This window comes from Ambystoma mexicanum, chromosome 6q, assembly GCF_040938575.1.
Source record: "Ambystoma mexicanum isolate Mex_15411 chromosome 6q, UKY_AmexF1_1, whole genome shotgun sequence".
Taxonomy (NCBI): Eukaryota; Metazoa; Chordata; class Amphibia; order Caudata; family Ambystomatidae; genus Ambystoma; species Ambystoma mexicanum.
Window position 1 is genome coordinate 1,150,023,692 of NC_090937.1, and position 27,479 is coordinate 1,150,051,170.

The window sequence follows — 27,479 nt, forward strand, 5'->3', positions numbered from 1 at the left end:
CCCAAAGAAGATGGGTGGAGAATAGATTCAGCGTCTTCCAGGTGACTTATCGAACGCTGAGTTCCTTGGTAGGTGAATTGGAGCACAGTGGGGAATAGCCACCGGTACCGGATCTTCTGGCTCTGCAGAAATAGGGTCAGGGGCTTGAGGGCTCTTCTTTTTTGTAGGGTCGTTAGGGAGAGGTCTTGGTAAATCTGGAGCAGGGTGCTCAGGAAGGAGAGTTTGTCTTTGGTGCGGCTTATTGCTGCAATAGCTTCCTTAGTAGCATAAAAATGGACCCTGGTTATCACATCTGGCGGGGTATCCGAATTCACCCCTCGCCTCGGGCGTAGTCTATGGGTGCGATCAAGGGTCAGCTGGGTCTGATCCATTTGTGGGAATAGGGCTTAGAAGAATTTTCCTATGTATTCTGGCAGGTCTTTATCTTGTATTGATGAGGGTACCCCTCGGATGCGAAGATTGTTTCTTCGGGCCCTGTTTTCCAGGTTCTCCTGTTTAAATTCTAGTACTTCGCTCCTGTTTTGGAGAGCCTGGATCGCTCGTTGCATCTCTATTAGGGTTGCATCATGACTCAGGGTCATGTCCTCGACCTCTCCCAGCCTCTGCTCTGCCTCCATGATTCGTTGGTCTGTTTGTTTTAGTTTCGTGGTGAACTCGGCCATGCAGGATCTTAATTCCTCTTTGATTTCTAACATAAAGGCCTGTATATCCCCTTCGTTGCCAGCTTTCCTTGCTCCTCTGGGGTCTTCTGTGGGGTGGGTTTCAGAGGGTCCGGTTTCTTAGTTTTGTCTGTTGCTAACAGCATAGTGGAGATATCAGAGTGCTTGGTTCCCTTAACGGCCTTCGCCATCGTGACTGCCTCGGAGCTTTATATTGGGCGTCGGGAAAGGGGGCCTTCAACGGGCCGATCTGTCAGCTCCCCACTAGCTAAGGATCTGATGACTAGTAGTGAGAAGCGCTTTAACGTCGGTCAGCGGGTGCCTCTCCAGGCGAGATCCTTCATGTTGCTTGCCTGACCACGGCGGAAGAGGAATGCTCAGTGTCTATTGGTGAGGTTTAGCTTCTGTGCACGGGCAGCCTGGAGGGGAGGAGAATGGGCCGGGGCGCCCCAGGAATTTGTTGGGCTGAGAGGCCTAATCTGAGTACCATGCAATAAGTCCAGGAGGCTAGAGGGCTGGAATAGCTGAGGCTCGCTTTGAGATGGGTGACGGGCTGTCCAGGATATGTTACTCAGCTGGGATCTCAACGAAATGGGGGTCCAGGCGGCTATTATCAATGGGGCTGCCGGAGCAGCGGGGCCAGCAACGTCCGCGAGGGCCCCCCGCACAACAACTATGTTCTGCCGATTGAGTTATGGCTCCACGCCTCTAGAGCCACCCGACTCGGAGGCTCCGTTAGAGTGGGGCCCCCAAGGCGGCGGCCGACTGCAGGCACAGTGATTGCAGCTGTCGCTAAGAGGGGGGTGGGGGGATTCCAGGGCCTCACCAGAGGCGATTTACTGTTGGTCTCTACGCTTAGGCGTAGGGGGCATGGGGCGTGGGGGCTGTCAGGGCCAGGCTTCCACCCCACCTGCACTAGGAGCTCCCGGGCTCCGCTGGCCCCGCCTCAGGCGTGGGCTGTACACCGCTCCGGAGGAGTCCGCCAGGACTTCGGCGCAACACTTGCCGCTTTTCCTCGGAGCTGCGCAGGCCCTGCGCAGGGGGCCACGGGGGCGCCGTCTTCCTTGGACTCGGAGCGTCACCCCTTTCCACGGCAGGTCCAACGGCAGTAGGGGCCTGTTGCTCTCGCTTATGCCGGGAAAGGGAGGGGGGGGGTGCTGTCTCGTTGGTCTGCCGGCCCTTTTCAGAAGTCACTAGGGTTGTTTATTCGGCTTTCTCTTCATTCATTCCTCCATTAAACTGCATCACAGTCGCTCCGCTTGCCACTCTCGTCGTTGGACGGGGGTTGCCTCTCCCGTCGGCCATCTTGGAAGTTGCGCTTCGGGCTGGGGGGGGTACTAATACGGTCTGTTTCGGGGGTTCCAGAGGGATTAGGAGCCCCGCAAGACCATCGTGGGTGCCTCTGCCTCCAACGTTGCCATAGATGAGGAAATTATCGCTGGATGCCCGCAGAAAGGTCAGCTTATTGTCAGATGCTGTGAGTCCCGAACGGAGTCCATTAAAGGAGCAGCCACATCGCTGGCGCTCCAGGCCACGCCCAGACACAAACCAACTTTTAAGTTGAACTTTCTGACTCAGACTTTCCTGAGTATGGGGCATGTTAGGTCTTCATCCATCTTAACATTTGATTGAATAAAGCAATTCTGTTGGAACTTTGAATCTGTTGTCTGTATCTTGCTTCATGATGCCTTCATATATGTCAGACTCTTACTTCTGTAACCTTCCATATGGTTTTGCTTATAGACCAAAATTCACAAATGTTCCCAGGAGTGAGTGTTCTAGTTCACAATGTAAAAATGAATTAAACTGGAAGGAAGATGCAAGGAGTTACGGTGACTTTAAAACTGGCGAGTAATAGACTGCATGAAAGCTTATGATGAAAACAATAACGTCATACACACATGGCTTCATCACGTTGATGATGTCACCATGCATTTATCACGTTTATAATGATTTAAAAGGTAGGATGGTAACAGCCTGAGACTAGTGTCTCTCAAGACCCCGAGGTTGGGTAATTCGTTGCCCATAGTAGGTAAAAAATCCTGTAGAGGTCATTTTACTTCAGTTGGTATAAAACGTACAGAATTACGGTAACACTTTTATTCTCTTTGTTATTGTGTTGGCAGGGGAAAGAGACACCATGTTCATTTTTGTTTTTGATTCACAGTGCACATATGATGAGTTATTGACAAGTTATGCACATACTGCTTGTGAAACACGAAACTGATATTTGTTTTTTGAAGACACGGGACAACTAATGTAATTGGAATTGTTTATTTATAACGCGTTTAATACCCAGAGGTTTCTAAGCGCGACCCGGGAACTGAACCTGTGTTGCTCCGAGTCGTCTTGTTATCTTTGCGCTATCCTCCCGAGACTCTGATTTTTGTATGTATTTTTTTGTGTAGCGCTTCACATTATGTGATCCAGACAGGTACAAGCGGAATTACATATATCACATCCCATGTGCTACATGATGTAGAAAAGAGTGTAATAATGGTTTAGTTTTTTTCTTCTTTTTTCTTCTTGTTTACACTTGCATTGACTTACATAAGATGCTGATAGGATAGTAGAGGATTGTAAGTAGGGTTTGCCCTGAAGAGGGACAATGTCTGACATATCTTTAGAGTCTTCCTCATTTGAGAATATTAAACAATGGTGCACTTTTTTTTATTTTTTTTATTTGTGTTTTGGTTTACAAAATATAAACCTTTACAAAAAATAACACAAACTTCATTTTTTTTTACAAAACAGTGAAATTCAAGAATCGTTAAAACAGTTTTAAAAAGAAAAGGGAAACCCTATTCTTAACACAAAAGGGCAACCAAACTAATATTATATCATTCCTAACTTAAACTTATAACATTTACATACATTCATATAAAAATAAAACTTTTCAAATAAGTTTTCCATTTTACAATTTTTGCAAAAAATAAGAAAATTAATTTGCTGTAGTCAAGTTACAAATTTCGACCAGGAATTTCACGATAGCCAATTTCAATGTGTTAAGTTTACCATACAACATATTCCACCATAAATCTTCAAATCTACTCTAGAAGCATCGTGAACAAATTTACCAAATATTGTAAGTCTTTGAGTTGCCAATGCCTGACAATGTAATAGCAGATGCTTCAATGTTTCAGAAGACTCTTTGCTATGGCAAACGCGACAGGTATCTGTTTGGTACCTGAACGGATTTCTAAAATTTCCCCTGTTAACAGAACATTAAAGCGAAATCGCATGTATGCAGCTCTCCTTTTAGGATCAGGGAATTTAACTAAGTATGATTCCGGCATACCCATTTTTTTTCCGTCATAAATAATCTGCTTATATATCCTGGAGGACTTGACCCGTTCCATTGATTGCATCCAATCCAGGGATTGAAGTTTTTCCTTAACTCTCAGTGGGTTAATAATCATGGTCTCCAATGTTAAACAAACTGAGTCAAGATAATTCAAACAGTCTGTTTGTAGGTTCACCAACCACTTTGAAGTCGAAGAACCAATTCTTAATTTACAGCCAATCAATGCATATAAAGTATTTTCTTTGGCAAGTAGTAAATTCCGATAAAGGTTTAGTCTCTTCAACTTTATTTTATTGTCAAGTGATAAAATACCCAACTTGAAACGGATAGCTGACATTGGGACTCCCTTGGGTAGACAATACAAACATTTCCGCCAAATTTTGGCTTCCAATTTGGCAGCTAATTTATGTGTCGGAAATGGTAAGATCTCAAAACCATATCAATTTGGGTAAGACTTTAAGATTATAAAACTTAATAACCGGGGTCACTGCATACTTACAATATTTAATGGCAACCTTTTGCATTTGATAAATAAGTTTATCCACTTTATCAAGGTAGTAATTCCAATACATATGGACAGAGGCGCCACAGAAAATAGGGAAACCCAGATAACAAAGTGAACGAACCTTTAGTAATGTATATCCCTCTATCTTCCATTTAAACACGGGGAGCTTTTTCTGATTAGTCAGTGATACTACAACTGATTTTTTCTCGTTAATAGACAGGCCATTCTCATCCACATATGTTGAGAACGCCAGCAATTTCCGCTGGAGACCCACCGGAGTAGAATCAATCAGAGGTATGTCATCTGCATAAGCTGTCCAAGAAACTTCCCCACCCTCGATCCTAGGAGCAACAAGCGAGGCAGCCGTTATGGGCCCATCCACATCTCTTATATATAAATTAAAGAGAGTGGGTCCAAACAAGCAGCCCTGTCGCAAGCCATTGCTAGTTTGTATAGGCCCTGACAGATCCCCTGAGAGATTTAGTCGGATTTGGATTAAGGAGTCTTCGTGTAAATTAACGAGAATAGTTAAGAGTCCAGAAGGAATACCCATTAAAGCTAACTTGGACCACAATCTTGATTGATCCACCTTATCAAATGCAAGGGAAAGGTCAATTGATGCTAAATATATGGGGGTGGCGGCTTTCTTACATGCCTTTTCTAAGAAAAGAGTAAAAATTAGGCCCCCTATCTCCGTGCCCATACCTTTTCTGAAGCCAAATTGTTGCATGCAGAGTATCCTAATTTCAAGCATCCATTCCTCGATTTTCCGGAGGACAATTCCTGTAAATACTTTTGAATCCGCATCCATAATAGATATCGGTCGATAATTACGGGGGGAACTTCTGTCCCCTTTTTTATATATCGGGACTATATAGGAAATCCGCCAGGAAAATGGAATGGTGCGAGTCAGCATAATATCCGAAAATAATATGTAAAGAGCCTTTGCCCACAATTCTGGGTTTTTCTTAAGTGTGCTATTAGTGAGCCCATTTGGTCCTGCGGCTTTTGAAGTATTGGAAGCCTTGATTTGCTTTTCTATGTCTTCTACATCAAAATTGCATTGCCAGTTTCCCATTTTAATTGTTTCTATACTGTCTGTCATTGCAAACTTTCCTTCATACAAGGTGGAAAAATGAGAAACCCAGACATCCTCTTGCACACACACAGTTTGTTGCATAGCCTGTGTTTTTTCTAACGAGTTTATTAAGGTCCAAAAATGTCAGGCAGATGGATCCCTTAATGCAATTATCATCACTGTGTTGTCTTTCTCCGCCATATACATCTTGTGGCATTTCAGCCAGTTTTATTTGCTTGTTTGATAGACCTAATTGCATTAAACTTTATATCCTGTTGTTGATTGGATTTTTGGATTGCTCTAATTTGTCTATTGGTTTCATTTTTTTTTGCCCTTACCATAGGATCATATATATGTGCATGTTGCGGTCTTGTTCCGATTTTTTTTTTTGGTTTTATGGAGCTGTCAATTAGACATTTTACGTATTCATTGAAAAAAGGGACAGAGAGTAGTATTTGTCTTGTGGAAAGCGCCGTACAGTCGTATTCATGGAGAAAGGTGGCGTTAAGTTTTTCTATGTTACCATCATGCCATCTAATCCTATTTCCACTGCATGACACTATCATTGGAGTTGGAAAGGAATCCTGGATTTGTTTAGTGAAGTTCCAACGCAATTTGGCCACCAATGTTCTATGATCACTTGTGTAGGAATCACCCACACAGAAATCAACACAAGAGGCTGCGAGGCGCTCTGACAAAAACATATGATCTATTGCTGATTTTTGTCTGCCATTCGACCATGTATGCTCATTTACTGAGGTTTCAAAAACAGGGTTCATATGAATGAGTCCCCAGGAAAGAAAGAGTTTTGACCAAATGTGCCCCTGCATACTTTTACGTGTGGTGGAAAAAGGAGCACCGGCAATCGGTCCCGAAAGACCCATAGATCTAATTGAAATAGAGCCCATCCTCTTAAACATTCCCACGCCATGTTTAATCTCCGAATTAAGGTCACCCAATATTATAATTTCAAGGCCTCTATATTTGAGCAGCATGTTGAGAAGGCAAGTACTAATTGATGGCAAATATTCATTACCAGGATAAGAGTCAAACAATTCAGATTCCTATATTCCAATATAGACACCAAGATGATACCACTTACAAAATTTAGAGATTCCAGTATACGCGTTCCACAGGCTATTTTCACTGTTGTTAGTAGGCCTCCAGAGGATCTACCTCGGAGCCCTGTTGTTGCATATTGATATCGACATTCAAAACCATCCAAATGAAGCGGAGCACTCAACCAAGTTTCTTGGATGCAGATTACATCCATAGATTTAAATTTAGTACATACTTCATTTGGGGTCATTAATGTTGAATAGCCCCTAGAGTTCCATGAAAGAATTTTCCAACTCTGCGTAAAATCAGAAACTCTAAAGTTTCTTTTGCAAGGTCTGGATTTGGGAAATTGATTCTCGCAGGGATAACGCTAGCCATCTCCAATCTTGGTCATCACCCCCTCTTGCTGAGATGTTAACATCCCTATTCATACACCTCTCCTCCGGTCTTGGTGGCACGGTGGGTTTCTGATCTTTCGAGACCCTATCTTTATCCCAGCCATAACTGAAGACAAGGATATCATACCCCATTTTATTAAAATACTCCGTCTCCTGGGTTATAAGGTCAAAGATGTTTTGGGACCTTGGGACTATTCTCACGTAATCCATCCGTGAAGGGTGGATAAAGTCAATTAAGCTGATATCGGCAGATGAAATTAATCTCAATTTTGGGATTTCATTAAACAGTGAGAACACACAGGCCCTATTTAGAGACGGTGGACCACCGATGTCACATAGATTGTATAACAAGATGCTTGGATAGTCGGGAAGTGCCGGTTGACGCCAAGTCATATTACGCAGATCACTGTCTTTAATGTGAATTGGAGGGACTAGTTGTTGATTCAAGCCAGCCTCCCCGTCATGATAGGGAATTGTTTGACCATTTCTAGGGTTAGAAGGTTGTTCCAATGGGTTCTCCCAGTCCCTTTGTGAGTTTTCCCCCATACTTGATTGGGTTATCTGAGTATGGTATTGCAGAGACTGCTCGTCTTGTATGTTAATAGTGGGGGGACCTCCTCATGGTCCAGATGGAAATTACTAGTTCCCTTATCTTGACTATCCCTTTGTTCCTGAGTTCTAAGCTTGGATGCATCTGGTAACAGATCCAATAGAATTTTCTTAATGATTGTTGGTAAGTCACTATTATCTTTCTTCAGTGCTTCTACAGATTGTTGTGAAGCAGTTTTTAACCCCAATGAAACTAGCTCTGCGGCCTCCTTCTTTTTTATGTTAGCTGAGTTTGTTTCTGAATCTGGAGCCTTGACCGGCAGAAGCCAAGAGACCAGATCCCTTGTCACTAGGGGTTCCAGATTACCAACCCTCGGTAGTGAGGTAAAGCCCAACCTGTTAGATTCCAAGGATGTCGTTGGGACTTCCTCTTCCTGACTTAAAATCTCCTGTGGTAGAATTTGGCTTGAAGTACTTTTTTCGAGGACTGTATAGAAGTTAGATAGTTTAAGCTGTTTTACTTCTTTATTGTCCTCCTCCTTCGAAATTGATATCCCAAATTTATTTTCAAGTCCAGAGATTGTATTTCCACCAATTACACTCTCTCCCCCCCCCCCCCTGTTCGATCTTTATATTTTTTTCTTTTTTAGTTTATTATTTTTTTTATTGACCAAGGCGGGACTAGGAGATTTTAAGTCAGGGCTAACATTTTGCACCTGCAGGGCCATTCGACTCTCTTCATTAAGCTGTATCAGGTCGGACAATGCCACCTCACTTGTCACGACTGTACTTTCTTTAGTTTTTATTTGAGCCTTGTCCAGGAATTGGTTCTTTTTTTGCTGCCTTTTCTTTGCCCTTATAGCCAACCGTTTTTGGTGTCTTGAAAGCGAGTAGCCCTCACAACTCACAATCTTGGATTAATACGTCATCTGTATTTTGAGTGCCCACAAGCGAGCTGTTTCCGTCTTTTGATTTTTCCAGAAAATCTGTTAAGACCGATGGGCTATCTGGACAGTCAGACGGGGACTTTAGAGCCACCACACTTTTTTCACCCTCGCCACCAGTTAATTTTGGGGGAGAGGACTGAAGCAATCGGGAGACACCCTGTTCTACTTTATTCATTTTTTGATATAGTTCTTTCATTGCTGTAAGAATTTGTTTTTCCCCTTCGTTACATGTTTCCAAGCTATTTACAGAAGCGAAGTAAGTCATTGTTGATTTAGTTGCTGTTGTTACTGCTAGGCAGTAACTTGATCGATAATTTAAGGCAACACATGTTTGGGAACTTTGGGTTTTAGCCGTCCCATGGCAGGGTAACGTAGAATGCCCCACTCCTGGTATATCATTACCAATTTTGCCCATTAAGAAACCTTCCACCCGATTAAGTTTTGCTTGTGAGTCTAATACAACCCGTTTCAGATCTCTGATTTCCCAGTGAGTCAACTCATGTCCCTTATCCAGGAGATTCAGTATCCTAGAAATCACTGGCAAAGATTCCTCAAAGTGATCTTCGCCCCCCACAATTGAAGAACTGGTTAGAGAACCCCTGGGAGGGGGAGAATGATTACTAGGCTCAGAGCTCAAATTTTCGTTTTGCCCCATTGAACCAATTCCACCCTCTTTTATAGGCAGAGCAATGTTTTCCTCCAAAGGCCATTTTTGCCCCCCCCTCCTCAGTAAAAATTGATGCTGAGGGAAGGGGGAATTTCACATTTGAGGAAAACATTCTATGAGGGCCCATTGTCTGAATTTGCGGAAGGGTGTTATAGAGATGGACCTTGTCAACACCATTTCGTGCAGCATTTACAGGGGTGGAAGGTCCTCTCGATAGCATTACATGTTTACTTAGTTCCAGTTTCACAGTTTGTGACATCATTGACACATCCAGTTTTGTATCCTCTGACTCCCTAAAAAGTTCCACAGACTGGTGGTCGGGCAAAGTCTCTCGAATACTCAAACTTGTCTGAGTAGGAGCTTGGGAGTCAAACGATAAACCCACTGGAGTAAATTTATCATACTCATCTTCTGAGTCGTTACCCCTGTCCCTTGCATGTACCTGTGCAATCAAGTGAGATAGTTCCACATCCTGTACAATGTTTGTTATTTTATGATTATTTGCTGACACATTCTCCAAAAGGTCACTAACTGTTTCCACCTCCCGTCCCACATCCAAAATACTCTTCCTTTGTTCATCTGTCTTACATCCTATCACACTGTCTGTCTTACTATCAACAATGTAATTTCCATTATTCAATACAGGAAGGTCATAGCCCACGTTTGATGAATCAACATTAGGGGTTTTTGTGACTGGGGTCGGGAGACACATTTTCCCATTTCTTAGGATTGTAGCCATAGTGGAAGGGGGGAGAAAACAAGGACACCCTTCGCATAGACCAACACCTCACCTCCACAACAACCTCCCCAGACCCACAATTCAGGGTTAGGTAATCGCTATAGTGTAGAAAGGACTGGGAGAAGAGCTCGGGAGGAGGAGGAGGATTTCTTTTTTTCAAAGGGTGGAAAGTACCGACAAGGGTCAGTATTTACTATAATTACACAAGCCTATTTGGCCTCACTCCGTACCTCGCCGTCCCACAGTCACCAAACACAAAACAAGTCATGAGACCGGGCTTCAATCACCCCAAAAAAGTAATCCTCCGCCCTCAACACACGTGGATAATTGCGGTCAGCCCTTTCACGATGGCATTAGAGCTCAAATCCCCACGGAAGACATCATCCTGGTCAGTCACTTAATTGAGGAGGAGTTACTTACACTATACACTAAATTACCAGCGAGCTCCAGAAACAATGGACAATATCCACAGATGTGAAGTAAAGTTGTAGACGCTTTTGTGTGTCCCGCGCCCCTTGAACAGTAAACAGTACTTTTCGTACTTCCCACGGTGCCCGCGGACAAGTCTATTTATAGAAGCAAAGAAGGGCGTCCTAGTTCAACACAGGGGCGGGACCCAGGAAGGAGACCTTCTTTGTGTTGCACACAATCAGGAAGTCAGGCAACACCAGGGTTGCATCTAAGGACGTCCTCCAGGCGTTGTTTCTGCAGCAGCACGCCTTCAGGCAAGGAATAATCCGCGGCCACAGTTAGGAGCGGGGGCAGCACAGCAGGCCAGTAAACAGTACTTTTCGCACTTTCCACTTTTTTTAAAATAAATAATGTTCTGGTGCAATTATTACTTTAAATTAGGCGCAAAGTGACTAGATTGCAACTTACATTTGCGGCTCATTTGAGCAGATTCTGAGCACATAGATTTCTAGAGTTTACATTTACACTGTGTTTTATTACCCTGGTTTACACAGTGCTCTTCATACATTTCACACAAATATATTATACTAATAAATTAACTAACTGGTAGTGCCCACCTTCTCCTCCTTTCTGTTAATCTGATGAATTGCTGCACATCCAGAATGAACATTCCATAATCAGATTCACGGTTGCCCAAATGGAATTACTTTACATAGCCATACTCACTTATGAACTGTTGCATAGCCAGACTTACTTGCCAGATGTATTTATTTTCTTAATCAGATTGTCGTACAATCAGATTTGAAATCTCATGGCCAGATTTCTCTTTCAGACTAAACCAATGATCTTTTCATAGCACGACATGCTTGGTATGAACAGATTCATTTTATTTCTTTAAGAAGAGTAATTGCTTCAGAGCCAGGCCAGTGTTTTATAGCCAGATCTACTTTGTAACTTAACCAGATTCATGGTTTTCACAACCTGAATTAACGTTTCTTAGCCAAACTAATTTTGGCTGAGACAGATTCTTTTTGTTGCTTCATGCCATTTAATGCATAGCCAGACACACTTGCCAATTGTAACTGTGCACAATCAGAATAACTATGGTGCAGCCAAACTCATTCTGTTTTGCTGGAAATATTGTTACTTATCGGATTAGTTGCTTTCTCAGCCAGACTCACTTGGCATAGCCGGATTTGTATGTTTGTCTGCTGCACTATCAAATTAGATGTAACACAGCCAGACATAGCTCACATTTAATTGCCGAAACAGATTTATATGATTCATTATCAGATTACCTGTTACTCAGCCTGACTCATCTTGTATAGCGCAGGGTACTTGCTATTTACTTGGGTTAATTGATGCACAAGCATATATATCTGGCATGCCAAATGTTAATTGCTGCATAGCCAGACCTTGTCAGTACATATCGACAGGAGTGTTGAGTAGCAACGTTTTATTTATAACATTATCAGACATACTGTGCATAGCTTGTCCCACTCTGCTGAAATGGTGTATCTGTTGCACACTCGTGTTAACTGCTGCATAGCCTAATTTAAGTTGAAAAGCCAAATAATTGATTTGAACACATACCCCAGCATTCTGCACACTTCATTGGCTCTCAATCATGAAGAGGATCCACTTCAAAACTCTTACGCATTGCAGGGGCCCAGAATCCATCACAAGGCAATTCTCACATTACATATCATTGAAAGCAATGCAATCCCGCAGCAACGCACTTGTAGTTGTACCAAACCTTTAGCAGAAATGGCAGGGCGTGCCTCTTTCTGCATCCTAGCTACCAAACTCTTGAACTATCTACCATGACAACTCTGTACTAAAGACTGCCTAACATTCATATAACAACTAAATATCTGACTAACTATCATGGGACCAGCAACAGAACCCCATCCAACTATATGACGATTTGCCTCAACTTAACTCTTTGTAATGCACCGTGTAATCTATAGAGAATATTACAAAACCATATGCGCACCCCTTTCACAAGCCTATTGCTAAAGGGACTTAGTTGGGACCGACTTTACACAACAGAATTTTTTTCTGAGTTGCCACTAGTCTTCATGTTCCTCTCTTCCATTCAGCCCTCCAAATAAGCGCTGTATCCGTTAGTTTAACTCCAGCAAATCCTCCCCAAAATGAAATTGAGTGTAACAGATAGGCAGGTGCCTGCTGTAAGGAAGGCATGATATCAACCGTACGACAGACACAAGTGACCACAGTTAAAGGGTGTTTATTGGACTTTTACATGGGGGAGATACACGCCTATTTAAACCTAAGTCTACAGTGGGAGCAAGTTACGACCATGAAAAAATAATAATGCAGACATGTCAAATTAAAAAGGGCCTATACCAAACGAAGTCTATTGCCAATCCCTACCACTAATTTTCAAATATTTGGTGGGGTAATGTTAATGAGAAAGAAGTGTTCACAAAATGATAAATCGTGATGTTGGCCTCCCTTACCCACCTTTTCAGCACGGGACAAGGCAGTTCACTCAAGCAAAGCAGACACTCTGGCTTCTGTGGCACGAGGATACAGTTCTATTTTCACAGTTCAAGACCTTCTGTGTCCAAGCCTCTTTACTTCTTGCAAGTCTCTTAACTCAGAGGGTCTGATATACAAAATTAACATGAAAAACGTTATTTTCCTTTTCCAGCACTCAATTTGGATGTTCACACTGGATCCTCCTCAGCCGGGCTTAGATCTTTTTCATTCACTTAGTCTCCCTCAGCCGGCTGGACCAATTGTGATGTAATTTAAACCATCAAAGACTTTCGAATGTGCATAGGGTTTTGCTTGACCCGTTGCATTACCACTTTGATCTCAATATTTCTTTTCCTCACACTCTGCATCAGTTGGATACCTAACAGAGACTTCTGAATGAGCGCCCACGTGACGCCAGACCACTCTGTGTATGGTATTTTGGGTTGCCTCCCAAAGTTCAAACACTTTTTCGATTCCAATTATACTTGCGTCGCTCATCGCCAACACCTCACACACTGTTCTTTTTCTACAAAGTTGCCGCTTGCGACCTCGGTTCAAAACAAGCTGATCTGTTATCGGTCTCTCCGACTCACCGGCTGTGCTGTCTTTTCTGACGCCGCTTTGTTGTAGGAGCCAAGGACAGTACCACAGCAGCAATTGCTCCTCCCTGCCTTGGTTATTGACGCAGGAGAGCCCCAGGTACCTCCTACACACTTTGCAGGTTTGATCAGCTTTCATTCCTGGTCTTTGGTTTCTTACTTTCCAAGGCTCACGAAAGTAATGGTCTTTAGAGGTCAAAGATACTTCCCTCCATGTGACTCTCTGGTCTTGCCATCTTTCTCCTTGTATTAAACCGCCATCTTGGAACTGCTGTTTCCTCGTATGGTTTGCCTCGCTCAGAGTGTGCTTTCGTACTACGCCTTTTATCTGTGTGGGGAAGGTGTCTGTATTAATCCTTAATTGCCTGACCTTGCCTGTCCATGGTGTTGGACATGTCAGGTATACGGCACTGGTGTTAGTCCGTTGTCGCTCCCAGTGAACTGTCATGAGAAAGTGTTTGTGTCGGAAAGGGGGTGGGGGCTGAATTCCTTGGTATCCTACCTGATATAATGGGAAAAGGTGTTATTGGGAAGGGTATACCGCGTCTCACCCTCTGGTGTCCCACTTCCACTCCCTAAGGACCCCTCATCCAGGTGATCCTCCTGCACTGGTCCACCCCCTGGAACTGGATCCAAACGCGCTGGTCCTGTCCTGGCCAGCTAGATGACAGTTCCCCAGAGACTAGCGGGTGAGAAACCTTCAGATTTCTCACAATGACCAGTGTTGCCGTCTGCACTGCTGTTGTGTTCAGACCAGTGGTATCAGCTGTGCATTTAGCACAGCACTTCTCCATTTTATTATCTGATCTGAAATGGGTGTGTAAGAAAAGAATCATCCTTTCAGTTATGGCAATTAATGGTTATGTAGAAAGAATGCAACGAAAGTCCCTATGTTTTTAAGATTAACATTTATTTTTAATTAATCAACATTACTTTTTACTCGCTGAAACACCCTTTTACTCCCGACTTTGAAATGTGGGAGTTAAAGGCACCCAACCTCAATCTTACCTGGAGCCATGATATCATTCCTCCCCTATTCTACTTTGGTCTCTGATGCCTTCCCTTTCCCCTCTTTCCAATTCTTTGACTGATCTGTTTTCCTACTTCTCCCACCCCTTTCCATTTTCTCGAACACCTTCTACAGGGGATAGCTGACTCCACTAGCCATTGACAGGCATCGGGTTGAGGGTGCTGCAGACCTGGGACCGCACTACCTTGGCCAGTGCAAATGTGAAAGTTGTTGAGCATTAAATGGGTGTGATTGGACACCGAGAGGCTAACTGGACAGAAGGGGCCAGTGACAGTGTAGTTCGTGATCAAGGGACAGTGTTTGTTGTTGTGATGCTGGAAATGAATCAGAGGGACAGGGCCTCCGTATCCTTGTCATTTACTGCTTTTTATTGTGTGTTCAGTTGTGTTTTCCGCGCAGGAGTTCATGTGGGACTCCTGCCGGTGCAGCTCTCTCCTTTTGGTTTTAGTGAACCGACCCATGGGATACCCTTATGGCACCCATGGGTAGGGGTGCAACCCCGTGCCTCTAGTGTATGTTTTTGGGCACCTGTGTGTGACCCACAGAGCAGTGTACATGCTGATGGCAGCTCCATGCTGAATTGACTGGTGCCCTGAGCGTCCTCCATTTTGGGATGCCCACGCCCCGTTATGGGAATCAGTAGATTCCTGATGAAGACAAAATGACCCCCATGGCCTCTTGCTTTACATCAAACCCATGGTAGGAACCTCAATATTCACTGGTACCTTTAGGTAGAAACATATAATAATACAAAAAATGGTACCAGGAAATGAGGAAAACAACTGAAAGAGGAAGGCAAGGGAATGTAAAGATCAAATCATCATTTTCATTTTATTTAGATTTGTATAAACTACATTTTATGAAATAATTTAATCAATTCTTAAAAAACATTTTGACTATTCAAACATTCATTCACTAATGGAACATCTAAAAATCATATAAATGAGCTAAAGTATCACAAAAAAATACTATTCATTTCATTAGTACACGTCTTTTCAATTTATTGATAATTCCAAATAATCAAGAAACTAATCATTATTGATAATAGTTCATTCCAGGACAAAGTATCGACTATTGGTGCCTTAAAAAATCATTCTTCTTTACAATAAGGCTTCCCAGTTGGTAAATAGTTTCGACTTGACAGATTGTGTGAGTCTTCATCAGGATTGGATGAACGTTTAACAAATATTCTAAAAGCAAACAAACATACAATTAAAATTACAATTACATATCCCTGTCAACCCTCTCTCATTGTTACCTCTCTAACAATACAAACCAGATGTTAGAGAACAAAAACAACTCTAAGTCCAAAGTGGACATCTCTTTAACCACGGTTTTATAAACCTCATAGGCTGAATATAGCCTGGTTTGAAAAAAAACATTACTGACCAAATCAGTAAGATTTCATTTACCCATCCAAAATTTCCCTAATTTCGTTTGGGACTCCGGGGTTCAGAAAGACGGAAGTTAATCTCATACTCCTAATAATCTGCACTTTCCCATTTGTGCTAAAACAGCCCACTCTAATCACACCGGGGAGGACCCCACTAGGACAGGCTTCACATAACAGTCTCAAAAATACAGTAACCTCCTACCTGCAAACCCCATTTGGTTCGCCTAATGGCTGGTATTCCAGTAGTCTCTTGTGAGGGTCTAAAGTGCTAGACCCCCTGAAGGAAGTGACGATATCTAAAGAATTTGGAAAAAATAAAAATTTTAAAATTTAAAATGTCACAATAAGCTAACCATAATAATCTTTCTGGCCGGAGCAAAACACATATTTATACCTTCTTTCTGAAAGATTCTCTCCCAGGCTGTATTAGATCCCTCTCTCACTATTACACCGCTCCCTTTTTATTTGTATTGAAGGATATCAGTGTAGCCGCGGTGAAGGGAAAAGAAAACAAAAGCACCGTTTCCCTTCTTCAACACAGCATGTTAGATTAGAAGGAGGCGTGGCTCTTCACAAATGAACGCCTATGCTCACTCATGTAACGATCTGTGAATCAAATAGACAAACGGGCTCAAATTACAAAAAAGCTTGTTAGCAGATGTCTGCCGTTGAGTGGGACCCATCAAATCTTAACAGAAAACAGCTTACCTAAAAAGCAGAAAAACGCTGTTTAACCGGAGGAAAAAATAACCCCTCCCTGACGGAACACTGCCTCAGCCGTTGGGTTAAGCTTAGGCGATTCTTGACTCGGTATTCTAAAGGTCTAAAAAATGAAATATAAATGAACTATAAATGAAATATAAACAGACCGCATCAGCTCATATGCGACAAAGAGTACTAATAAACCTGTTGCCACCCAATACAGACTCGTTTAACTTACTCTCGTCTTATGCTGAAGGTACGCACGTCCGCCATTAGAGAAAAGTGTACCAGACCGACTGCGAAGAAACTGTCCTTCTTTTATTTCGAAAATAGTGTCAAAGACACAAACAAAGGACCAATATCAACGTCCGCCAGAGGGCAACATGTATCCTGGTATAAACCCAGGTCCTAAAGCTAGAAAAAGGACTCAAATAGTCTTAAGCCCTGATGTAAGTCCAATTCATATGTAAACAGGACATATTAGTGCCAATTTTTATGGGCGAATACAGGAAATGAAGGACATGAAGAACCTTCCTTTCTGAGGATTGGAAATCAATTCCATTCCTCTTGCAAATTGAGTCCAATATTTAAACTATTGGTATGATATATCCACCATTGTTCTTTTTGTGCTAGGCGTGCAGCGGTCTTGGCTGCATCAGTGCCCAACACCTTTTCAACTGGCCACCATTTCAAATCTTCTGGTTTATGGTTGAATTCAAGGAAATGTAACGTTAAAGGAGCATTCTGCTGGTTCGTTCTGATCTTTGATTTATGCTCACTTCTACGTAATTTCACTGCCCTAGAAGTCTTCCCAATGTAAGCTTTCTTACAAGGGCATATAATTGCATATACTACATTGGCACTAAGGCAGGTGATATGATGCCTCAGTTCCCAAACTTTTCCATGAATATTAATTGTCGTAGCGGCCGAAGTACTGGGACAATTGGAACAATTGCCACAGGGGTAATGTCCCTTAATGGGCGGCATACCCCACGATGCAGTGATTGTAGGTTGGCTATCTTGAACAAAATTTCTGTCCGCCTTAGAGACCCAGTTCTTAATGTTTCTGCCTCTTTTAAACGCATAAATGGGTTTTGCCAATTTCAGCATATTAAGTTGAAGTAAGTGCCAGTGACTAGATATTATCTTCTTAATTTTATTGTGTTGGGTATTAAACGTGAGGGCACATACTAGCTGGTCCTCTTCCCAACTTCCTTTCCTGTCCTTTCTCAAAAGGACATCTCTGTGCTGATATCTTGCACGTTTTTTAGATTGTTTAAGCAATCTTTTGGGATACCCGCTTTCTAGCAGCCTTTCTTCAATTACCGAAGCTTGCTTAATAAAGTATTCCACTTTGGTGCAATTTCGCCTAGCCCTCAGAAACTGCCCATAAGGGATATTAGATTTCCGTGACTGGGCATGAAAACTCTTGTGGTGCAGTATAGTATTTCTGTCCGATTCCTTCCTATAGAGGTCCACTGCCAGTACTTTTTTGTCTACTTTAATCAGGAGGTCAAGGAACGCGATCTCCTTATTGCTGGTTTCGATGGTGAACTTTAAATTGGGATTTAGATTGTTAATCCAGACAAAAAAAGCATTATAGTCCCCTTTAGAGTTGTCCCAAATGATATGTATGTCGTCAATATACCTCTTATAAAGTTTTAAAGCTGATCTAAAAGGATTTGAATCTGTCATGATGTTAGTTTCTTCAAAATCCCACATGTAAAGGGTGGCATAGTTGGGTGCAAATGACGCACCCATAGCTGTCCCCTTAATCTGCATGTAATGCGTGTTCTTAAATCTAAAGAAGTTTTTGGTGAGTGCAATTTCCAATAATTCTACCGAGAATTCACTCGGAACTGAGATGGTATCAGTTCTAGTTTGAAGAAACCTCTTCATAATCCCCAATGAATCCTCCTGGGGAATATTAGAATATATAGCGACTCCACGTCTAGAGTGATAAGCATATCATGGTCGCTATTGAACGGAAATGCCTCCACACATCTGATGACATCACTGGAGTCAGACAGATAAGTTGGGGTGTTTTTAGCCAGTGGTTTCAAGAAATAATCTAAATACTGCCCCACTGGTTCCAAGATCGATCCACTAAGAGAAACAATGGATCTGCCAGGTGGAGCTACCATACTCTTATGGATTTTTGGCAACATATAAATGAGGGGGGTCCTGGTATTCTTAGGGACAAGAAAATTAAATTCTTTTAGGGTAATAATTTCCCTTTCTAAAGCATCCTTCCCTAAATTTTCTATTTCTCTCAGAATACTGAGCGAGGGATCTCCCTGCAATTTAACATATACCTCCTGGTTATCTAGCTGTCTCATAATCTCAAGGTCATATTTGGTGGCGTCCCAAACTACGACTCCTCGTATTTGACTCAATTATTCAAGAGGAATGGAATTGATTTCCAATCCTCGGAAAGGAAGGTTCTTCATGTCCTTCATTTCCTGTATTCTGCCATAAAAATTGGCACTAATATGTCCTGTTTACATATGAATTTGACTTACATCAGGGCTTAAGACTATTTCTGAGTCCTTTTTCTAGCTTTAGGACCTGGGTTTATACCAGGATACATGTTGCCCTCTGGCGGACGTTGATATTGGTCCTTTGTTTGTGTCTTTGACACTATTTTCGAAATAAAAGAAGGACATGTTCTTCGCAGTCGGTCTGGTCCACTTTTCTCTAATGGCGGACGTGCGTACCTTCGGCATAAGACGAGAGTAAGGTAAGTGAGTCTGTATTGGGTGGCGACAGGTTTATTAGTACTCTTTGTCGCATATGAGCTGATGCGGTCTGTTTATATTTCATTTATAGTTCATTTATATTTAATTTTTTAGACCGTTAGAATACCGAGTCAAGAATCGCCTAAGCTTAACTCAACGGCTGAGGCAGTGTTCCGTCAGAGAGGGGTCATTTTTTTTTCCCTCTGGTTAAACAGCGTTTTTCTGCTTTTTAGGTAAGCTGTTCTGTTAAGATTTGATAGGTCCCCCTCAACGGCAGACATCTGCTAAGGAGCTTTTTTGTAATTTGAGCCCGTTTGTCTATTTGATTCACAGATCGTTACATGAGTGAGCATAGGCGTTCATTTGTGAAGAGCCACGACTCCTTCTAATCTAACGTGCTGTGTTGAAGAAGGGAAACGGTGCTTTTGTTTTCTTTTCCCTTCACCGCTGCTACACTGATATTCTTCAATACGAATAAAAAGGGAGCGGTGTAATAGGGAGAGAGGGATCTAATACAGCCTGGGAGAGAATCTTTCAGAAAGAAGGTATAAATATGTGTTTTGCTCCGCCCAGAGAGATTATTATGGTTAGCTTATTCCCATCTATTGTGACATTTTAAATTTTAAATTTTTGTTTTTTCCAAATTCTTTAGATATCGTCACTTCCTTCAGGGGGTCTAGCACTTTAGACCCTCACCAGAGGCTACTGGAATACCAGTCATTAGGCGAACCAAATGGGGTTTGCAGGTAGGCGGTTACTGTATTTTTGAGACTGTTATGTGAAGCCTGTCCTAGTGGTGTCCTCCCCGGTGTGATTAGAGTGGGCTGTTTTAGCACAAATGGGAAAGTGCAGATTATTAGGAGTATGAGATTAACTTCCGTCTTTCTGAACCCCGGAGTCCCAAACGAAATTAGGGAAATTTCGGATGGGTAAATGAAATCTTACTGATTTGGTCAGTAATGTTTTCTTTCAAACCAGGCTATAATTCAGCCTATGATGTTTATAAAACCGTGGTTAAAGAGATGTCCACTTTGGACTTAGAGTTGTTTTTGTTCTCTAAGATCTGGTTTGTATTGTTAGAGAGGTAACACTGAGAGAGGGTTGACAGGAATATGTAATTGTCATTTTAATTGTATGTTTGTTTGCTTTTAGAATATTTGTTAAACGTTCATCCAATCCTGATGAAGACTCACACAATCTGTCAAGTCAAAACTATTTACCAACTGGGCATCCTTTTCGTAAAGAAGAATGATTTTTTTAAGGCACCAATAGTCGATACTTTGTCCTGGAATGAACTATTATCAATAATGATTCGTGTCTTGATTATTTGGAATTATCAATAAATTGAAAAGACGTGTACTAATGAAATGAATAGTACTTTTTTGTGATACTTTAGCTCATTTATATGATTTTTAGATGTTCAATTAGTGAATGAATGTTTGAATGTTTGAATAGTCAAAATGTTTTTTAAGAATTGATTAAATTATTTCATAAAATGTAGTTTATACAAATCTAAACAAAATGAAAATGATGATTTGATCTTTACATTCCCTTGCCTTCCTCTTTCAGTTGTTTTCCTCATTTCTTGGTACCATTTTTTGTATTATCTCTTGCCTTACATCGCCTGTTACCTTGATCTTCCCGAAGTCCCGGGAAGCCCTGACTCTGTCCCTTCCCCTGACTGGCTGTTGGGTGGAAGTTCCATATATGGTAGTGTGGGGAAGTGCTAACCAGACTGGCTGGAGCCTTCCCAACGACCGTATGTTGTGGGTACGCCTGTGGGTGGGACCTGGGTGAATGGAGTGTGTGACGAATACGCATTCTATGTTGTGGGTGTCTAGTATCTGGTGTTTGAAACAATGACTTGAGACAGCCCTGCCCGAAACCGGTATGAATGCAGTGTGGAGTGTTGAATGGCTGGGTACTTGTCCCAATACACATAACTTGTTGCGAGTGTCTGGAGAGAAGTGAATGGCCTGAATGCACCGTGTGCCTGATTGGCTGCCTGCCTGAATGCCCTTAGTCGTGATTGGATGGTTGAGTATGACCGAGCGGAATGAATGGGAGATCAACAGTGTATCTGGGGACCTCTCACTGCTAGGAATCGTGTTCAGAAGCTGAAGTCCACTATGACGAGTAACTGGAGTAATTGAAGCTTGACCTTGAAGCCCCACTGGACGAGAAGAATTGCTGTTGCTCTCCTTCACAATCTGAAAGCTGCTGTGCCTCCAAGGACTGACCCAGAGAGGACCTGGTAAGGCGCCCTCTTCCCGAGCTACGAGGGACCATCGTGCACCAGCAGATCTTTGCCAAAGTTCCCTGGTAGACAGACCTTCGACAGGCTGCTGACCCGAGACTGGGACCGCCACGGAATCACAAAGCGAAGCGCCCGGACTGTTGTCCGCCACTGTCGACGACCGCCGTCGCCGAACGGAGCCGCTGTGCTCCTGTTTGCCTGAGAAATTTCGAATACAAGGACGCTCTCGTCCGCATCGTCGCCGCTGTATCCAGCTGGAGAAGGCCTGACGGTCGATACGCCGAGGAGCATCCGCCGGTGGGTTTCCCGCCACCCAAAGACCAGAGACGCTGACGACTCGACGCCCTTGCTGGGCCACAGTTCTTCAAACTCTTTGTGTTCCACAACTATCGACACCGAGGTGCTCCGCATGCCTCTTCCTTGCAGGACGTTTACGCTTCCCAGTCAACGAGCACTGCTAGGAATGAAGCTGCCACTTCACCGTCATAGCTCATCCTCTTCTCCGTCGGACGTTCGACGACCCGTGACTCCTGCCTTAAAGGGAGGGCACTCAAGAAGTGCCGTCGATTCCCCGCCGAGGAACGCTACAATGCCAGGTACTTTGGGGTTGCAGAACTATTGGGAAGTCTATTGTGAACAATATATGGACTGGGCTTGTATCTTTATTCTACAGGTTGCCCAGGTTGGGGGGGGGATCTACATACATAACTGTGTCTAGGTAACGAGGCCAGTATTCTGCCAATTGCTCACCAACTGCTTTCCTCTTTTCTCTACTGTTGGGTTCCTTTACGACTTGATTTGTGTGCCATTTAACCGAACAGTTGATGCACTTTGTACATTTGCCATTATAGAAAACTGAGTACAAAGTGCGTTATCGTGATATTGTATATACCTTTGAATATTAATTATATAAAGACTGTGTTTTAACCAATACAGTGTGCGGACATTCCTTTGTGGGTGCTTGGGGACTACACTGTACTTAAGAACCAGCCTGCATAACCTCCTGAGAAGCTAGGCCTTGATTGCTCGACCATGTACCAATAATAGAGAATCTTGGCTGGGGTCCTCTGTGCCTCCCCTCTACCATATAGAGAGCAGAAGTACAGACACCCCCCTCCGGTCCTTTACGGTTGTGCTACCTGGTTAGATTATGCTTTCCTACTGATGATTATCTCTGTAGGTCTCTATGCAGTCTGAAGGTTCCAAAGTATATAACAGCAAAGCAGACTCTGCCAATCATTGTCATGAGCACAATAAAATCCCCATGTTTGCACCCTTCATTTTTAGCATCACCTACAGGTGTCTACTTCCTTTGTGTGCAATATACACAAATCTGCTATGGCCTGACGCTGTTAAATGCAAACTAAACACTGAATTTCAATGGAATGATTTATTGGATATTAGTTCCACAGTGGCTGTCTTGTCATTATGTGCAGATATAATGGCCCTGTTCTGGGCTTGGACGGCCGCAGCACCTCATCCAGCTCCCACGCCCTAACTCAAATGCTTTACCCTCAATTTTATTTAGAAAAGATCCACAATCGCCTGCTCCTCCAGCTTCACCGTCCTGTGTTGCCACAAAAGAAACAGAACCTGGGCTCCTTTAAAGCACCCACTCTTTCTTTCTGTGGTGGCCAGGCCATGTTAGTTTGGGATTGGCATGATACATGAAAGGACTGCCTGTGGTCAAGTGACATTCGTTCCCTCTTGATCTGGGTTTAGAGAGGCTCTGGGGACCAGCAACGCTCAGTTGCTATGTCAAGGGCTATCATGAAGTGGTGAATTGCGGATTCACAAGAGCCTCCAGTCGTTCCTTGTCCTTAGGAAATCGAGAAGGAATACTGATCAAAACATACAACCTATGCCATCCACCAATATGTCGATTTGTCCATATGCTATTAGGGTATTAGAAAGGTCTAATAGTTCAACATATATCCTACACATTCAAACTATTTGGAGACTGAGTCCTTATTATGTACAACATCACCCTCATTAATAACCCTCTTTGGCATTCACACCAGCATAGACAGACGCTGGCAGTCCCGCTTGTGAGTTCAGCATTTCTCTCTGGTTAACTCGCAGTAAAGGGAACATTAACTTACCATTTCCACAGGATTATGCTTACTACCCTTGAGTTGAGAAGGGAGGCACAGCACTGCAGCGCAGAGCAGCAGCGCTCCCACTGCCTAACTCCAAAATGGCAGACCGGCTCTTTAAGCCCTCCACCACCACCATTCCTAAACTGATTAGTCAGAATTACCAACAGGAAAATAATGATCAGAGACATAGGGAAAGCTAGTAAGGCAACACCTAAGCAACAAAAAAAGGGTTTCATCTGTCACGATGCAAGAAAAGCAGAAAGACGTGGAATAAGCAATCAGGGCCATTTGGGGATAATTACTTTGATCAAGATGTCCATTAAGGGGTTCTGGGTTTTGCAGGTAGTGTAAAAGTCTGGAGTAGGAGGTGGGTGATGGAGTACCCACTAATTTTAGAAGCCGGGAGAGGGGACGAATGGCTTCTCCAGAACAGAGGAGACCAAAAAAAATAAATTGAGAACAAAAACGAAAGTACATAAGGGCTGCCCCATCGAAAGAATGATAATATGTAACCAATGCAAGAACAAGAGGCCCAGGAGGCCGATCTTTGATGATCCTTGGTTGCAACATCACAGCCTGATAAAAAACAAAATCAAGGGGAAGAAATACTTGCTGGTAGGAGGTTCTAAATAAGTGTCAGCATCATTGGTTATTGCAACTCTTTGTATTTAGCCCAGCCATGCTATTTGATAAACCGGATACAGTTACTGCAGAATGCTGCTGCCAGAGCCATTTTGCGTCCCCCTTTTTGAACCCATATGACTCCACTATTGAGACCGCTCCACTGGCTCACAGTTGAAAATCGGATCCTGTTTATCCTTGTTTTTTGTTATGCTGGACTTCATTGAAAATGTTAAATTGTCACTTATCTTATGAATACATAATGCTGACTTCCATTAAAATCTAGTGTGTGCAAAGATATATGTGTGTATTAAAATGGTTTGTAACAAAAACAACTATACACTATTCAGAAAAGTACAAACCACAAATGTATTTTTCTCTTTTTTTTCCTTAGGCACGGCTCTCAGTTTATAGAACAAGAAGGGTTTAATGATTCATTGTTGCTGGAAAATCTTCAAAGCAATCATGTAAGTGGTATAATAGTAATGCTTTTATTTTACGTTAATATGCTTTTATAATGTGCCAAATCACCGTAATAGTCTTAGACCACCTACGCTTGTCCATGGAGTGGCATAATGTGTCCCACTGGAGGTATCCCGGCCTTAATCTGCTGAAGAACAGAAAATTAAGAGGATGGGAAAGCGGGAAATAGATGTTTCAAACTCAGGTAGGGAAGGATGGAGCAGTGGAAGATTTGTGATAACAAGGGTGCATGGCAGTCATGTTAAGTGGGCTATAGTTTCGAATAGACTCCTTCCTACCACTGGTTCCTCATCTATGATGTCCCTAACCGGGAGGATAGCTCAGAGGCAACGTGCTTGCCTTGGAAGCAAGACACGGATCAACAATTTTCGATCCCCAGGTCCGTGCTTGGAAACATCTGGGTATTAAGTGTGTTATAAATAACTTATAATAATTATCCCGGCGCAGCTGTTCTCCAGAAACATTTCTGCACCAGTGGGCACAGCGCTTCTCTGCGTCGGCTACATCTGACTCTTTTATGCCCCCCGCGCTGGATATGACACTGGCGCCAGTATACATAGCCACACCATGTACTGTGACCTCAGTTACTTTTTTCCATGTACTCTGTTCGCTGATCGGGAACATGCTTGTCAAGCAGTACTTACTTTTTGAAGTAGGCCATGCCTACTCTGTCCAACGCCTCAGGCTTTGAGCCGTGCGTGGACTGCAGCCGGTAAATGTCTGTCTCAGATCCACACCAGATTTGTTTGTATTGCTTGAGCAAAGACCACAGCATCCAGGAGTGCGATCATTCCAGTCCATGTACCCGAAGGCCATCCTAGAGAGGGTGGCGAAGCTCTTTATCTTCATCCATAAGACGAAGGGTGAAGCTCACTGGTCTCGGTCAGCATGGAACGACACTCCGAGGAGCAGGCGACTCTGTGCAAGGTAAAGGCCAAAAAGAAGCTGCATCAGAAGAGGTCCTGCTCCCCGACTGAGTCCTTGCATCGACATTCATCTTCTTCAAAGCCACCTCTCCAGGGTGTCGCCTGAGCATCCGGCGCAGGTCCCTTTCCCTGCCCAGTCCTCCGCGCTGGAGAAATGGGAGAGCTTCTGTAAGAAGATGTTGGACATCTTTGCCAAGGTGCGGGCGGTTCTGGCCTCTGCGCCTGTGGCAAAGGTGATGGCGCTGGATGTCCCAACCCGTCTGCCACTGGCAGTGTGCCCTCTGCTCTGCGGGCCGTGAGAGCGACATGCGCCATGGAAAGTTCTCCTTCGGCCTTTGAACTGCTGTGGAAAATGCGGCTGAGTATGTCCTGGAGGGAGACATGAGGGAAGGTTTCCAGTCCTTGATCTGACAGCAAAGAGTCGGCACGGCAGATGCTGCAGTTGGGACTGGACTCAGGTTGTGTGGAAAGGGACATGGCCACTAGTACTCATGGCTAAGGACACCAGGCTTTGCAGCCGACACACAGACTGTTGGATATTGGATATGCCATTTTAAGACCATACGTTTTTGGAGCTAAGGCTGACAATGCCCTCCAGAAGGTTCAGTCGTCGGAGGTGACTGCTAAGCAGTGCAACAGCCGTCCATACAGAGGTCTCGTGGCAGGGGCTTTCATGCCTTTTTCAACTTTGCCCAAGAGGCAGAGGAAGGGGTGCCCAATGAGGGGGCGTTTCAGTGGCTGCTGTCCCCACCGCAACCCCGGGTGCCTAGCCTCGGTGACCAGCTTTTCCATTCATCACCGGTGGGTGGGGAGGCATTCTCTTTTCTGCCCGGAACGGTCAAAGAGGATGCCCGATGCTTGGGCCTAGTGATTCATTTGGCAGGGATATTGCTTTCAATCCCTTCAGTGCTCCCCCCATCCCCTGGCACCATGGACTTCAGGCCACCCCCTTGTCTCCGGACCACATCCTCTTGGAAGAGGGCCATCAGCTTCTGGCGAAAAGCGCAATCAATCTGGTTCCGCGCTTGGAATGAGGGGAAAGGGTGGTACTCTACCTATTTTCTGCACGCCAGGTCCTGGATCTGCAACTGCAGAACTTGTTCCTATGCAAGGACATGTTGAAGATGGTGGTTCTAGCCCAGATTTTACAGGCCCTCGATCTGGAAGGCTGATTTGTTTACCTGGATCTTCGGGATGCTTAATTCCATGCGTCCATTTCTCAAAAGCACAGGAAGTACCTGAGGTTTGTAGTGGGTGAACGCCATTACCAATTCAAAGTACCGTCCTTCAGGCTTATTCGGCTCTGTGTTTTCACCAACCTGCTAGCAGTGGTGGCGGCTAGCCTCAGGGGGGAGGGGCACATTTGTCTTTCCTTACCTGGACCACTGGCTCGTCTGGGCTCGCTCCCCAAAACTAGTGTCCCAGCACCTACTCCGCACATGCACTCTATTGCACAGCCTGGGCTTCTCCCAGGTTTTGCCATCCCAGTCTCTCCGCAGGCAAGTCTGCGCATGTGATCGCTTCAGTGGCTTCTCCATTGCCAGCGGTCGCAGTTTTAGGGCCACACGTCGGACCCCTTGCAAGTATCGAATCGGGTGGCTCAGGATCTTGCATGGTAGTCTGTGTGAGACCACTTTCTGAAGGGCACGTTGTTTAGCTAACCTTGGCCCCAGGTGATGGTGGTCAGCAACGCATCTCTGAATAGTTAGGGGATCACCTGCCAGACCGAACGGTGAGCGGACTGTGGTCTCTCCTGAGTCTCGTCAACGCATCATCCAGCTGGAGCTGAGGGTCATCAGGTTGGCCCTGG

The 27,479-nt window shown here is 43.8% G+C and overlaps 1 protein-coding gene across 4 annotated transcripts in view; it reads left to right on the forward strand.

Annotated features, from left to right (window-relative positions):
* ATP8A1 (ATPase phospholipid transporting 8A1) overlaps window positions 1-27,479 on the forward strand; it is a 1,730,029-nt gene that overhangs the window by 645,441 nt on the left and 1,057,109 nt on the right. For all 4 annotated transcript variants that reach the window (XM_069631739.1, XM_069631741.1, XM_069631738.1 and 1 more), the window contains one exon: window positions 24,655-24,727. In XM_069631739.1, the coding sequence (XP_069487840.1) occupies window positions 24,655-24,727 (73 nt within the window). The remainder of the gene's footprint in view (window positions 1-24,654; window positions 24,728-27,479) is intronic.